The following is a 17,695-nucleotide window of genomic DNA, read 5'->3' on the forward strand; positions in this document are numbered from 1 at the left end:
GAAGACCTCTGTGGTTAAACGCGTGTAATTACGACGAGAACTTACATTGCAATCGTCACGGTTCAGCAGAGTAGTGGTGGCGTACGGTGTTGGGTTGGACATCATGTCTTTGCGAGGGTTGTAGAACGTCGACAAGTTCCGGGTGTCCACCTCGGCGTAGTCCGCACAGGTCGTCTCCCTGCCGATGCCGTTCAACAATTTGGACTCGGGGTCCTTCTCCCCGTTGCGCCAACCGCGGTCGATCCACAGCGCCTCCTTGCCGCCGGCGCTCAACATGCTCAGTTGCGACAGGTCACCACTGACTACAGGCACTGCAATTGTACATCGGTAGCGGTATAATATATAGTATAACCGCGGTACATGACATTATGCACGGTCGGCGTTAAATAATATGCTATGTTTACCGTTGAAATGACCCAGCTGCTTGCCGGCGTTCTGTTTCCGTTTCAAGTACACGACGGTGACAATGACGCACGCCAACATCACCACAAGGGCCGCTAACAGCACGATGATCCACGCTTCGCCGTTGGACGTAGACGAATACGCCCTGGCCGGGTACGCTGGGTCCATGACGATCGGTACCGGAGCGCTATACGGTCCGTACCCGTGCCGGGTGTACGCCTGTACCCGAGCCGTAAAACTGTTGCCCACCGTCAAGTTGAGCAGAATCGTCGTGGTCGACGAGTTCAACAGCTCTTGTACGGCGGCCTTTGTAGCGTTGTTATTCTTCACTTGTATCTATAGATAGATAACACACAATTTGACATATCGGTTTATTATACGTTTACAATAAATGTAAAAATTATATTGTAAAATAATTCATCATATCGGATTTTCCGGCAACGTGTTGTAAAAAATACTTTTAAAATGTGTTATTTTGGTCAAAGTATTTAAGGAATATTTAAATAATTTTCAATTATAAAAGAATAAAAATAAAACACCCATGTTATACACGATAAATATATTTTTTAAATTAGCCGTTTTTATGGTTTACTAACAACGTATCATCTTTAAAATGGCCATAAGATATTAAAACATTTGAGTACGATTATTATGTATATTCAATAAACATTTAAAATAATAACTCTCGAAATTATTTCCAAAATCATAAAGTTAAAATAAATCACTCGAAGAAAAAAAATTGAAATATCTTCAACTCGGTTTAGGTTTACTTACTTTATAACCCAACAGTGCGCCGTTGATGTGCTGCGGTGGAGGTGCTGACCACCGTATGAACGCGGTAGTAGCGTTAACCATACCGGTCTGTACGTCTTCTGGAGCCGCAGAAGGAACTGTGATAAAAAAAAAAAAAAAAAATTAATCGATGGTTTAACGAGATTTTGAAAATAAGGTTATAGGTTAAAATTTAGTCATGTTCACTTACCATCCTCGTTGGTTTGTACGACCATGGAGTTCGACGGTTGGCCTTCGACTGTCTTAAAGAACGGGACCAAGAAGAAATCATACTTGTTATATTTACGGAGGTTGGCCAGTGTGTACGATTTAGGCTCACCGTTGTTCATCATTACTGTCATCATGTTATAGGTCTGTGAGCCACCCGATAAGTCTCTAAACCGTACGTGAATACCTTCTATCCATTCGGGACTGCTCAATACCTATTATATGATAATGAAAATGTAATATATTATAATTTTCAGTCAACAACACATCAATATGTCTATAAGCTTACCTCCCACATTACTCGTACTGATGTAGACGATACCGCATATAGTTCCTTGAAATCTATAACTTTCGTACTGAGACGTTCTCGGGCTTCTTCCAGAGATTGTTGTGTGATAATCGTATTGGTTCCACCAGTTTTTACCATAGCGGATAACGCGCTCGGCACACTCAAGCCGTGCGAGTTTTCAGCCCTTACCATGAACACGTATGACGTGTCCGGTTTGAGATTATCAACCTGAACATAAACACAGATATATTTTATTATAATGTGAGTACACTAAAAATACTTTAATTTTCCAGTGATAAAAATAGAGTATAGATTACATAAATATTCAAACGTGTTTTAGCCATTTCATAACATGAAATTTGAAATATTGTTTAATATCTATATGACGTTTTTTAAATCTTCCTTATACTGGGATCAGGCTGGTTAACCAAGTATAATTTGTCTAATAAACTTACGACCATAGTGTTGGTTGATATGCGATGTGCGGCAACCACCCATCCGGTTTGTAGGTCCGAGCTGTAATATTCGAGCGTGTATCCGATGATTGGAGAAGCTCCAAGATGTGGAGTGGGCGGGTGCCACGTAACTGTCACTGAATTTCTGGTAACGTTTACGATGGTTGGCACTGACGGGGCTGCTGGAAACATGGCTGGGTCAGGTGCACGGTGGAGTCGTGAGCCCGGGGATTCTTCGACGCTAAGAGATGCCGACCAAGAAGTCTCACCGCTTTCCGAAGAAGCAGTACAAGTATACAGACCAGAATCAGATACTTCGAGTTCTATAGGAATACATAGATAGGTTACATTATGATCATTATGAATATCATACTAGCTGTAGTCTATTGTGTATATAGTTTGATATAAACAGATTTAAAAAAAATATTTTAACATTTGTTTTGTCGTCAAAAATGTATAACTTAGGTAGGCGTGTATATAAGAAGGAAATCACTACAAAGGTTTAAACGCAGTAGTATTTGTATAAGCTTCCGCAATAAGCATGTTGAATAATAAATTATGAGTGTCATAATTGAGTACGATATTCTGATTAGTGATTACAAAATACTGTATTATGTGTTATAAAAAGTTATAACTATTTTAAAGATTCAATTTGAGTCACATAAAAAACTTTGTTTTCAAAAAGAAGAAACGCAGTATTTGGTTTCGCTTTTGAAGTAATGTAGTTAAATATATATAATTAATAAATACAACTGACGATTTTAGTTTGCTTATTTTGCATTTCAAAAGAATTCTGAGACGAGTAATTTTTTAAATTATATGATAAATAATACGCTAATATAATCAGACTTGAAGGTATTTCTGCCTTTAAACTTAATCTTTATTAAGAATAATAAATTTAAAAAGAATTCAGATTTTAGTTCAAAGGTACGACAGAAAGTTATTTTTTCTCTTGTAGGATTTTGAAGAAAAGTATAGTATAAGTAAAGTAAATAATAATAATAATATTTTATTATTTATTTATACGGGTTCAAAAATAAAGTACGGAGTAGCTTCTATAAAAAAGGGCTTTTCCCTTTTGTGTTTAAAGTAATAATAAATAAAAGAAAAATTTCAATAAATAAAATCATGAATAGCTGTAACAGATTGTGTAATATATTTTTATGCGTGAGTCTACTTCGTAATGTGTATAGTATATATATATATATATTTATATACTTAATAATATATATTATATCAGGTGTTGGCAATTAAATTTTCTGGTGAGCTAGAAAAAAACTTAAATACTAGTAAATAATTGTTGTATTATCGTGACTATTATTTTAAACAGCGATAAATGATGAACGCCGACGTAATATAAAAATATATCATAAAAATAGATAAAATATCTGTTATGTGCAGAAAACCAGCATTAAAAAAAATAAATATTTTTGGTGGTCCAGTAATTTACTCTCCACGAGCCGCCTATAGCTGACCCATGTATTACATCAAATGTTTTTTATGCGACAATAACAATATTATAATATTATAATTAAATACATTGCGTAAGATTTTTATGTCAAAATATTACAATAACTTAGGAACTTACCGTCTATTTGTAGTGTGCCCGATGATGTAATGGTTACTCTGGGATCGCCTGGAGACAAATAATTTCCGTTTCTATACCATTTTATGGTAGGCAATGGTATACCGGACGCTTGGCATGGTAGTGTGGCAGCTGATCTCGTGGCCAACGTTTGGTTAGTTGGTCCGATGTCAACTACAGGCGGAGGAACGTCTTGCACGGATGTGACCTACAGTAAGTAACCGAACAAATGTAATAATCATTGTAGTTGGCGTTTCAATAATGCGAAAACGCAGTGCATCATAAATTTGCAAATTGTAATAGGTACAGGGTAATTTTCCAAACATGATCACTACTATAATCTCTTTTGATATGGAATTTACAAGTTTAAAATAACTCAAAAATTACTTGTTTGAATTTCAATTTAAACTTATTGTAAAAAAAGAAGGTTCTCATAAAAAATTCGTATAAGTTGCTCTGCTGTACAATAGGTATTAAATAAACCTCGAAATTTAGAAAGTCGTAACTATGTATATGTTAAGTCGAATTTAATAACAAATGACTAAAACCAACGAAAAATTATTTCAAGACCAGTATGTCTACAAAATAAATCAAAACTTTGACAATTTTGACGATTTTGTCAAAATATGAAAAGAAATTGTGTCTGTATTTTAAATATATTTTAATCTTTGAAATAAAACTTACGAAAAACTTAGTATTGACTTGTCAAGTTTTTTACTCATAAATAAATATATAAAAATGTCAAATGTCATAAACAAGTCGAAAAAACTAAAAATAGTAGATATTTCATATTTCTACAATTAATTGTTTTTATTTTTGTTGTTTATATTATAAAACATATCTACAAATATACATACAGAAAAATAAGAAAAATAAAAACACACAGCATTGTAAAATTAATATAATTAGTTCAATTCATTTTTTAAAATAAATTATTATAAAACAAAAAACAACTATTGCTTTCTTCAAACACTAAAAAAGAAAATTGTATCATTTCAATTCATTTAATTAAAGGTATAAAATTTTTGTAAATTTCATTGTTTGAAAATATGATCTTTAAGTATACTTACTTAAAAAACCAAAAATCAGAATTTAAATAACTGCATTATGTCCCTATATTGTATAGTATCTCGCAAATATCCATTAAACAATTTAATTCTTATAGAAAATAAGATCATAACCACGACAATAATACTACAAGCTTATAAACCACGGTTTTTTAACAGTGTTAACAAATAATATTTTGATAAGAATATTTATAACAATACATACTTGTAAGAATGCTCTCCATGTCACCGATCCAGCGACAGACAATGCAGAACACACAAGGAAACCGGCGTCTTCTTTTTGAGCTCCCTGTATGCGCAGCGTTCCATCTTGAGTCACGTGAAAATGCCCGTACGCGTTGCCAGGGAACATCAGCACCTGAGACCCTTCACGTGACCAAAATACAGACGGGGGCGGGTTGCCTTGGGCCACGCAGTCAAAATTTGCAATTCCGTTGAGGCCCACCTTTTGGTCTTTAGGTCTGGTCACAAATGTCGGCGGAGCTAGTACACGAAATGAGATTAACATAATATATGTTGGAGGTTTAAATTTACAATTCAAAACGGAGCAAGCATATTATTTTAGGTGTAGAGTGCAGTAGCAGCTTGAAAACTATATAATATACAATTTTTATACTTATACAGTGAAAACTGTTTAATGCGGTATGGCATGGGACAAATCAAAAATTCCTCTTTAAGCAGTTTTCCGCTTTATTGAATAAAACGGAAAAATTCCGGATTATAAATTCGTATCATTTTTTCACATTAAAAAATTAGTTTACAACATTTATAATTTTTATTTTTTGAGTTAGAGACTAATCATAAACTTAATTTATTATTTTACTTTAACATCTTATTTTAGATTAATTATTGACTTATTTTCTTACAAAATTATTAACAATTTATACATATTACATAAGTAAGAAGAATGGAAATTAAATTTAAACATTTACTTTTTCCAAAAATCATGTACAATTTTTGTTTATCACCGTTGTTGCTATTTTTGCAATATTATATGTATTTGAATGGACATCATTTATTATGTACAAGCAAACTGTTCAGTGTAAGACTGTTGGTGCATAACTGTTTCACAGCTATACATTATACATACGGGATAAGTTTATACTGCAGATACGATAACCAAAAAATACAAATCACCTAACTAATATATGTAATGCAGTTTTATCTTATAATTATCGTTGTACGATGTACCTACATATTCATATCAACGTAACATGACGCGTGTCATATTTCCGGCTTACGTATGCAATGTTTTTACTTACATTGGACCTACAAAATCATTGCGTTTCCGTATTAGGAAGGTTTCGTTTTATTGAGGTACAATGTCTATATATATAAAACTATAGGAACATGCCAGAACCATAGAAAAATTCCGTATTGGATAGTTTTCCGTTTTATACAGGGTCCGCATTACACAGTTTTCACTGTCCAAGTATGTAAAAGGCCTGTTTGAAGTGCGCGAGAAATTTTAGAGTAAAATATGATAACATGTAAATTAATTTTTTTAAGTGCAAAAGTATAATAAGAGTTGAAAAATCGGATATTATTTTTATTCAGTTTTATTTTTGTTTATTTCTTTTTAGGTTTTATACTAACTTTTTCACAACAACAAACTCTATTTTGAAATGGAAAATTGTTTAGAGAACTTCAATATACTAGTTGTTTTTTTTTTTGTACTTTAAAATATACTAACAAATAATAAAATCAAATGAAAAATAGAAGTTTTTGTTTATAAATATTAAAGCGAAAAAAGTTTATTTTTCGAAAACACAAAAGTTATTTGAAAAGATTATCGTCTTTCGTTACAAATATCATACATAATACAATACACGCTAAAGGTGAGCTGTGCTTTGCAGCATTTTTCGTATAATTCATATCAATGTTTTCTTTACGTAGTTTATAAGTTAAAAGATAACTTATCGGTATAATATGACGGTCAATACTTACAGTGTACGGTTAATGAAGCCTTCGCCTTCTCGGAACCCACGTCATTTTCAGCATTACAAACGTAAAGTCCTTCATCTTGCGCTATCACGTTAATGATCCGCAATGATTTGTTGTCCAATATCTGGGCTCGGCCGAAAGGCATTTTATTACCATCACGTTCCCAGTAGATGTTTGGTTTTGGATCACCACCCACCTTGCATTCGAATTCAGCAGTCTGTCCGGTATGCACTGTTACATCTTTGGGTTCGGAACTTATGAATGGTTTCACTGTTGGCATAATAAATATAATGAGTTCAAAAAAAGTTATAGCTTATAGTATGATAATAGTTAGAAATATTTGTTTCATTTAAACAGCAGTAACTAAAATTTTTTTTATAATATTTAGATAATTTGTTTTTTAATATATTATATATATTCTGTTTAACACATGGTTCAACGTGTTCAATTTATTTTATTTTTAAAAACGATAAAAAAAAATTATTTTCAGGAATGAGTTTTGAAAGTTAAAAAAAATACTTAAAAATGAAAAAAAAAATAGGATGTAATCGAGATATAAATACGTTTAATCGTGAGATGGCTTTTAGGCAAGTTGTGCAGACATTGGTTTAAGGTTTGAAAATCGTACCCAAATCATTAACATCGTAATTATCAGCGTTAGAATTTTGGAGGCAATTTGGTTACTTAGCAAAGTTGACAAATAACAGTTTATCTTGTTTTATAGAAGATTAAGCAACGCAAGTTTACTCTGTAATAACTGTTAAAGTTGTATTGGTTGGTTAAACCTTAACTTTGGGGCGTATTACAGGGATAAGTGTGTATTTAGTGGGTCGTAACCCGTTAATTTTAAAGGGATATTTATTATACAGTTAAACGATTTATGTATTTATAATTTATACAATAATCGGACCTGTTAGAATTTAAAACAAGCGTGTAATTAAATTTATATCTCGATGTGCAATTAAATTAAGATATTAAGAAGATATATTATTCATTAAACTATATGCAAACTACAAGAGATAAAATAACATCGAAAGTGTATTATTATAATATTATGCATCAATGATATTTTAACGATATAATTAAAAATAGGGTGAAATAAATGAACACATTTTTGTTCACATGTAACAAACATATTATAATAAAAATTACCTGTTTTGTGTAAAAATAAAAATGAAGTTTATTTTAAATATTTTTAGCGACCGTTAAAAAAATGTTGTAATTAAAATATAACTGTACAGTTTTATGTAATGCATAGACTGCATTTCATGAAGTCCATTAGAGGTAGTAATAATACACTGATGGACACAACAAATTATGTGTCATAATAACAATATAATACATACTCATAATTATCTAACTATATTAGACGCAGCATGGAACGTTATTATACCTCAATATTGTAAATTGTCTGGACGCGCCATATATGGTATAACCATTATTACCATTATATTTTGGCGTTTATTTTTTGAATCACCCGCACGGTTTTTTCTACATCCGACCATTGGTCTATAAAATATGCCAAATGCAACGGGTGTTGTCCCCTCGTGCATCAGATTAATGACTTTCTAACAGTATCATGTATATTATACTGGCACTTTCGACACAATATTTTCTAAATGTATACACGCGTTATTTTTATTTATTTTTTTTTATTCAAACGGCCTTTTCTCCGATGACGTGCGTCTATTGTTGCATCCAAAAGGGAGAAAAAAAAATACAAAATGTATATACGAATACACGGGGAAGAATTTATTCTATACAAGAGTGGCAAACGGCGTCAACAACAGCAGATCGAATGTGAAAAAAATCTCAGTTTCCGGCGCATTTAACATTCAGTTTTTAGCGAATTCTCCCTATTCGTATAAAAAATATTCAACATATTATATAATACATTAGTCCATACAGATCTTTCCAACTCTCTGTGCATATTTAATGGCTTTTCTATCACAAACTCGTGGAGTGAACGATTGTAACAAAATCCGATTCGTTTCGATTAGGTCTGATGACGAAAAAACTCAATTCAATCGGTTCCCATATCATCAAATATACCTATTAATTGTGTGGGAGCATAGGGGCGACTATGGGCGTGAAATTTTTGGGGATGCTAAAATTGTGGATAACTAATAGCAATAAGTGAATATTGCCATATATTATGAGTAATGAGTTTAGCATACACACACTCTTAAATATTCTTGATTCCATATAAGAATACCCACTTATTAGGTATCTATTATACTCAGTGAATGCTTTTGACACGATTTTGGGGCCTATTTTTTCGATAACTCAGATAATTGCATGCATATATATATATATATATTTTTTTTTTTTTTTTAATACAATATATACGTACAATAACCCAATAATAAAATTGCGTTCGAACAGCGTTTGTGACGGACAATTTAATTGCACCACTGTCGTGAATCCGTTTTTCCAGTACCTTTTGAATATAAGTAGTTTTCAATTTTTAATAATAAATATTTCAATAGAAAAATTACATTCGTGCAGTGTTGTGGATAGGAAATTTAATTACTAAACGACGACGGCCTATTGGAGATTGACATTTAAAATTAAAAAATTAAATTGAAGTCTTGATTGTTGTGGGTACTCTCTGCGCGCCAACCACCCTTCCACTGTAGTCACTACATGTGCGGGAATAAAATGACTGTTTGACACGACTAGGGTTCTAAATCGCAAGCGAGAGAGATGAGAAACCGCGGTAATGTGTGAACAATGAATCGTATCTCTGTATTATTTTTCTATACACATTTTTCGTGCATATACGATACATAATAATATATTTATATGAACGTGGAAACTGCATGAGTATAAAAGAGCGCACGCACTCATGTATAATAATTTATAGCTGGGTATGAAAAACCTTCGGTATAATAATATGCTGTCCTAAATGTATAAACATATGAGCCGGTGATGATGTCTATTGCCAGTACTTTTTTTTTATTTTATTTTTTTTTTTGTTATCTTGTAAAACAGAATGTATAGCTTTTTGTACGCATACTGAAGGAAAAAGTACCGACTCGACAGGTAGGTCGCAATAAATATATGTGAGTGTACGCGCCGGGCATTTATTATTCCGAGCGCGATTCCTTTTTCTCCCTCCAGCTGAGCATTCATGGATATTATTTGCACCCAATATAATCGAATTCTCGCGAATAGAAAAAACTAAAAGAGACCGGTACGATTGTCTGTGTAAATATTATATGCGTATATATATATATAGGGTGTACGCTCATATGTACATGTAGTCTAACACACACTAGATTTTGACCGACTATGTCGAATTCGCCGTTTTACGATATTTCTCACGCGGAGTAGTTCAAAAAGACTTACATAACATGAATTATATTATGCATTATGCATGGGTGTAAACGCCGCACGAAAGCGTATAAAAAATTTACGACTAATTTCAACGGTTTCGCGGTGTCCGTTCGGTTGGTGCTTAACAATAAACCACGTTTCACTTGTTATTTTTTCGCGATGGATATTTTCTTCACCTAATCTCGAAACTTTTTTTTTTTTATAAAATGCACTAATTAATGTCACATAAATATTTAATATAATAAACGTCACAACACCGTGGGACTCATTCCATAACACAAATAATATAATATATCGTTGATTATGCGTACACAAATATTTCGTCGGTTTATTTTCGTATTGTAAAGTTTTTCTTTTATGTAAACTATATTTATATTGCTGTTTTTAAAATAAAAATAAATTTTCGTTTCATTAAATTTTAGGTTTTGTATTAATTTTAAACAGAAAGCATAATATTTTTTTCTATGTACTATTCTGAAGCAGTATGTATTACATTTTTTTCTTATAATTTCTAAATTTAAATGTTATGGGGTATGACATTTAATATGAGCGATTAAAAACGAAATAGCCAAAAAGACTATTTTCCACAGTTCGTTATGATTATATTACTCATACGTACCATTAACAGTGAGTTTGGCCGGTGTACTTTCCTTCTTGCCTACGATGTTTTGTGCAATGCACAAGTATTCACCGCCATCATCTTGTTTGACGTCTGTAATCATCAGATTGCCACCGTCTACGATTCGCATCCTAAACAAACACATAATATAAGTGACGATCTAAAATCAGCAGCTAAAATATACACGAAAACTGAAAAGAAAAATTTACATAATATGTAACATGATAACTGTATAACCTATAAGGATCTTTAAGGGTACGTTAATAATCAGATATAAGTAAATTATAGACATTGTCGGCAAAAAAAAAAAAATAATTATTTTTATCATTGATACTAATATATGATTAAAGTTTTTAATGATTAAATTTAGCAATATTTAAGGATTTTGGTGATATGCATTATTAATGATAAAATAAAAGCCATTTTTCTATGAAAAAAATCATGTTAATGAAATATTCAAACTTTGTGTTCATAATTTTTTTTAAACTTTTTTTTTATGTGTTATTATTATATTATACTCAAAGATTTAATGAATGCATACTTATTAAACGAATTTTAAAAATTATCAGTTCAAATATAATATATGTATCTGCTTTAATCATTAATTAGAGATTTTGATCGTTATAGAGTTTTTCTCAACACTGATTATAATTGAGTGTGAAAGATAAATTGCTCATAGGTATATAATATAGTTTATCAATCAAAATCGATGACAGCAACAATAGCAATACCTCAGCCATCTGGCCCTATGAATTTTATAATGTATGATAATAAATAATGGTTATTCGTAACCATTTTTAACGATTTTGTCTATTGCGAGTTTCTTTTATCAAAAATCGTGAGAATAGCTATTATTATTATTAACTCGCGACAATTCATGATTAGGTTATATTATTGCGAATTCGTAGTTGTAGCTATATTTATCAAGTCATCGTATTATACTAAAATAATACGATATATAAATAGAATATTAAACTTGTCAGCTAATTTATTTTTCTGTACATATATTATGGACTTATAGGGTACCTTGTCATCGAATCTATGTGTACGTCTTCTCTGTCTTTTTTCCAAACGACCATTGGATCCGGATGTCCTTTCGGCGGACTGCACTCCATGAGCGCCGTCTGTCCTTGAGCTACTTTTGTGTCCTTTGGCTCCACTCGAAATTCGTCTTTAAGCACTATAAACAAACAATAATTATTAATAAAAATATCAATGTATAACATCTATATTTTTTTTTAATTGATTTTTATTACCGATGATATTAAACGTCAAATTTAGTAATGTTTAATGAGGTTTTTTTACGAAATATATCAAATTTTTTTTGCAGTCATTTGAAGATAATACGATTTATAAAGTAGTCACGTCAATGTATTTTGGTAAAAAACGTATTTTTTCCCAGCAATTCATTTTCGAATCCCACAAAATATAATGATAAAAAATCACAAATCGCAGCTTTTGTGTGTACAGTGTTTATGGTACAATTAGAAAATAAAATATAAATTCCTATAATTTCTGACTACCTATATACGTTATGTACTAACACCGCAGCTGTATGTATGCACATATATAAGTATATATTATATAGTTGTTTCGAAAACGCAGGATGCATACACGCAGTTTCATTAGGTACCGAAATCGGATATTTTTTTTTTCGTTATAGTATATAAAGAGATTAGGTACACGTTACACGCATTAATATTTTACGGGGGCACAGTATAATAATATATTTTGCATTTTTAAACTTGTTTTACGCGCCATCGCATTGCGCACACATAAATAAATCCGGATTAAACACGACATCGGATTATGCACGCGTAATAATGCACATATATAGTGCAAACGCATTAGATATTGTGACGGGATTTATATGCAGATTGGTTGATTTAGGGCGGTGGCCGGTGTGTGAAGGGTGGAGGCGCGTGGGATGATTCGAAAACGAGTAAATTGAAATATGGGAATTGAAATGTACTCGCTGCGAATGAATTGGTATTTTAGGTTACCACTGGTGCTTTGTTGCTGGGTTAGCGGTAGCTCTAGTCAAAAAGTTTTCTCAAAGATCATAACGGGGAGCGGGGAAGACGGTTCTGCGTTTAAATGGATTAAGACCGGACCCGAGTCGTCGTTATAGGGTAGACAAATATTGACAACACGCAGCACGCGGGGTTGTCATCGTTTCCGAGCTTGGTATTTGTCGTTTCTTTACGCGCATTATATATATACTATTTATTATGTTACTGTGTAAATATCATATTTTCCCTTCTGAATATCTGGTATTTGTCGGTATGATGTCGAGAAAGAGAAAAATGAAAACATAACAATGACTCACTTTATATATGTATACATAAAACTATGGTGTACACATTGTGCACATAACGACTTCTGGCTTATGTCGTACAGATATGACAAACACTTAACGGACAGTATCGTACGAAAACAAATAAATAAATAAAACTTCTCACAAAATATTATCACCATCACTATAAAATTTTTATTACACACATAGTCCAAAACTAACATCAGTTATTAATATTTTGCATTTATTTTCGATAAAAAGAAACCGTCGTATATATTTTTTCATTGTTAAGATATCTATACATTATGATTATGGTGATATAAAACAATACTCGTCGCGGTATTGGACGCCGACGCAAAGATATTACGACACAAAACATCAAAGATGAATAACAATAATGCGAATGCTAAAAACGTGTTCGGGCGAAGAAAAAACAATTAATATTCGATTCACGATTGTGTCGCCAACTTTATTATATCGACGACTGGTGAGTATTGTCATCGTTTGTCAAACACGAAAAAAAATTGTTTTAAACGTCGACAGTTTTATATAGGAAACGGAAATGATAATGCATAATATACGTTTAACGATGCGAATTTGAACGGTTTCGGTACTAATACTTATACTGGAAAAGTTCTGATCGAAAATAAATACACGACGTAGGGCGACGATAAAGGTCATGAATAGATTAACGTCAAATGGCTGTTGCAGGGATGGTAGTGACTGGGTGATTATTTTAAAAGTGAGAAATTTCCAACACAAGACTAAGCACTACGTGATATATATTTTTATTAACCCGGAGAACTTTTGAAAAGCACTCCAAAGACCTTTAACGAATAGATAATATTTCCCTATAGTATATTCACGGAAGAATTTCAAACGATTTACCTTAAATCTATTTTATTATTGTACATATCAAGTGCGTTAAATATTTATGCATATTACGAATATACAATAAATGTACATAAAACGGCAGTGTCGACAATCAAATGAAAAAACGAACGCTTAAAACTTATATCTTATACTTTTGCGCTTTACCCGAAATACGGATACCATTATATAGATTAATAGTAATTAATAGATCATTCTCCAGTTTTATATTTTATATCCTCTTACAGATAAGCGACGAATTGAAACGCTTTGTGTTATATTCCTTTCAGTGGCTTTAATCACCGTACTTTCAGTATATATTACTGGGGCTGTAGATAATATTATGCAGTTATCGGCAGTAATTATATACGATATAACGTCTCGAGTTATTTGAGATTTGTATTCGGTATTTAAACTTTGCTGGTAATTATAATATAAGCGATACACCATAAGTTGGCTATTTTTAATATTTAAACCAATTGGTAGCTGTGATTATCGTTTTAATATTACCTCGATAGATATTTTAACAACATAAGACAGATCACACGATTAATTTTAAAACGTGCACTCAGTACGATCTAGTTAAATAAAATAGGTACCTACTGAAAATTTAAATACTGCCATATACGCAAAGAGCTCATTTAAAAAAAAAATACTATAAGAAAAACCTCATTAGTATTATGAAATTGGTAATAAGCTTTAATAAGTGTAAGAGTTAAACGTTTTTTGGGCGGTACTTATGTAAGTATCGAAAATACGTATTCCGTTGCGCCGACTCACTAACTCTCTATATACTATATATGCGGCTTGTTTATAACTCCCGGGCGGATGTGTGTACTAAAACGTGCTCACTAATAACAATTTTAAATTCTATTCTCGAATAAATTATTATTATATTATATTATATTAACTTAATAGCTACAAGCAGCGAACGTTCATCGGTAATCATCCTCAAGCAAACAGCAGTAATGTCCGCTGAAGAACAAATAATAATCGCTCAGACGATTGATTTTTTTTTTCCCTGTTAATATACTTGACGGATAACGCATGTTTTCGGGTAATCAACCATACTCGCCACGTACTTGCGGCCGATTATATATATATATATATATATAAAACAATATATTAGCCGAAAACGAAATATTGATGAACGACCGGGCCTTGGAGTATACATAATGAGGTGTAAGAACCGGCTACCGGTGCTGCCACACGCGATCGTACACGCGACGAAGAGAAGATGACACGCGGGCCAGCCATAGGAGATAATATATTTGTCCGGCGGCGCCCACTCAGAGTTTGAAAAATAAGAAATTATTATTAATATAACTACAACAACGACGACAACAGCGGCGGGCAACGAGTACTTCGCCGACTGATTTATGAAAAAAAAAAAAAAAAAAAAAAACGATAAAAGGTCACAGATGACGGCTGGTTTTTATTATAACGTGTATATCATCGTCGTCATCGACGACTACAACTATCGAGTTTTTTTTTAACCTCTAAAGAAAATATTATTATAATAAAATGAAAGCTTTTTCTCGCCCCCCGTTAATTAAACCTGCGTACAGCAGCCACATAATAATTATAATACTAACTCGAGTAGAATTTGGGTACACAAAAAATATTACACACAACAAAAATATATGCTCGGTGTACTTTTTTTTCGCCCGTATACTGAACGTCACGTCCCACGCGTTACTCGGGAGACGCGCTATAGCATAACGTGCGAGAGAGTGATGGGTGTGAGAACTGGAGGGATAAGTGAGAAACAAATAGAGCCCACACGCGCGCGATGGACGATGCATGAGGGGTGACGATAAGCCATATTTTTGCTTTCTAATTTTTTTTGGAAATTAACTCACCGCTATACCTACTATGTACTTGTATTTAATGTCATACACACGCTGATTGATAGCGCCTCTAATAGGGATTTAAATTTGGTTATAAGTATACTGTAGGTACCCTTCAAGCACCAGTAAATACAGCGGTGTTTATATCGACTATACCACGGGTTAGGTGTCTGAGTTGCGGTCGCAATAAACGAATTGCGGTCATAATAATATTGAAGGTAAAATTACCGTCTTAATTGCGATCCGTATTCAATCATTGATTATTTGATAAGCGCTCATCCAAATTGTAGTCAGCGTTATATCTTTTAGTTTATGGCAAGACGAAATTCTTTCAGCAAATATTTATAGTAATTGGTTTTAGTATGGTATTTGTTATTTGTTCCTTTTTCACTCAGTTTATTAAAAGATAAAAGGAATTATCGTACCTACAGAACTGTTAAATCTACACTGAAAATTAAATGTTTGGAAATACATTGATATTCGAGTCGCAATTTATATTTTCTGACTTTGAAAAAGAAATTCTTTAAATTGTAAGTAAAGAATTCCCCCGAACATTATTTTTTTTAGATGCAGATTTCATTTTAGTCAAATCTAGTGAAGAAACACTGAAGGCTTAGGACTGACTATAGAGTACAAAAATAAGAATTAAGAATCTGGAATATAGTTACTCTACGTTTTTTGGATTAACTTTTTTTCTTTTCAGATAAAGTAGAAAATGTGTTTTTGGAATTAATCATCAAACAACTTATGAGTTCAAGAGTTACTGAATAAAGTGTCAATTTGGTCGGAACTATATTATTATCGACAATGGTACTACTTTTTCAACAATAATCTGGGCAGTTTTAGAAAATAACGTCTAGAGAACGAATAATTATGGAAGTGACGCGTTTAAATCTAAATTTAAAACTAAGAACTTAATGCTACATCTCAATATATTTGCATTTTTAAAGTATGTCAAAAATATTCAGATTAATACATATTCAAAAATGTATTCAGTAGATTTAAAAACTAATAAAACTATTGATAGTTTTAGTTAGAAATTTATTAAAAATAAAATCAAACATAAATGAAAATATAAATTTATTCGCTAACATTTGTGAAATGTGTTTCATATAAATATGATAAACCAGTAAAATTATAAATACATTATTTTTATTCGTTAAATGTTTAACTATCAATATTTAAAATAAAATAACTGTATTTTCCCATCGTAACTCAGAATTTGTTTTTTACCTGTTTTGATCCGTACCGCAATTCGGTGTCAACCGTATATCGACTGCGAATGATTAAGTATGTAAATCATTTTAAAATTATTTTATTTCCTCAGTTTCAAGAAATTAGAATAGCTTATAACCAAATACGACCTAATTCTCATTTAAATTATATCAAACAAATTAAATAATCTCCTTTATAGAATAATAATAATAATATTCAATGTATCAGTTTAAACGTTTAGTATAAGCAAAACAGATATTTTGATACATAAGCAGTAAGCGGAATCGATGGAATAAAACCATTGTGTAGATATATTTCTAATTAGAAAATAGAGATTTATTCTGACGAAGTATAAAATTATGGTCTGCATTATGCAATGATGATGATTGATGAATAATAATAATAAAAAAAAAAAATGTGTGAATAATTAATTTATAATTTATTGGCGTGCACGTGTCGCTACCAAAACGGGATTTTCGGTATAGGTATCTATATACGTTTCTGCACAAGACGAGTCTCGATATAAATAATTTAACATATAAATGTTTACTATGTACACAGATTTAATGTTTGGCAAGGATTTTTCAGACCGCTCTGTATACCACAAAGCGTACCACCTAATACGGAAGTACGGTCGTGAGGGCGTTTTATCATTATTATAGGCATAATAATATACGTACCTGTAAAGGCGAAAACGCTCTCAAGATATTCATTACTTATATACACCATAAACAATATAAGTTTCACCTACTTCTCCTCCTCACG

The 17,695-nt window shown here is 31.9% G+C and overlaps 1 protein-coding gene across 1 annotated transcript in view; it reads right to left on the minus strand.

Annotated features, from left to right (window-relative positions):
* LOC112597478 (roundabout homolog 2-like) overlaps positions 1-17,695 on the minus strand; it is a 159,957-nt gene that overhangs the window by 7,847 nt on the left and 134,415 nt on the right. Inside the window, exons 3-13 of the mRNA XM_025343545.1 lie at positions 11,726-11,879; positions 10,700-10,830; positions 6,745-7,011; positions 5,003-5,280; positions 3,734-3,938; positions 2,146-2,468; positions 1,691-1,918; positions 1,385-1,616; positions 1,177-1,292; positions 405-738; positions 46-311 (exon numbers count right to left, since the gene is read on the minus strand). Of these exons, the coding sequence (XP_025199330.1) occupies positions 46-311; positions 405-738; positions 1,177-1,292; positions 1,385-1,616; positions 1,691-1,918; positions 2,146-2,468; positions 3,734-3,938; positions 5,003-5,280; positions 6,745-7,011; positions 10,700-10,830; positions 11,726-11,879 (2,534 nt within the window). The remainder of the gene's footprint in view (positions 1-45; positions 312-404; positions 739-1,176; positions 1,293-1,384; positions 1,617-1,690; positions 1,919-2,145; positions 2,469-3,733; positions 3,939-5,002; positions 5,281-6,744; positions 7,012-10,699; positions 10,831-11,725; positions 11,880-17,695) is intronic.

This window comes from Melanaphis sacchari, unplaced genomic scaffold, assembly GCF_002803265.2.
Source record: "Melanaphis sacchari strain LSU unplaced genomic scaffold, SCAv2.0 Contig41_pilon_pilon, whole genome shotgun sequence".
In the NCBI taxonomy this organism is placed as follows: domain Eukaryota; kingdom Metazoa; phylum Arthropoda; class Insecta; order Hemiptera; family Aphididae; genus Melanaphis; species Melanaphis sacchari.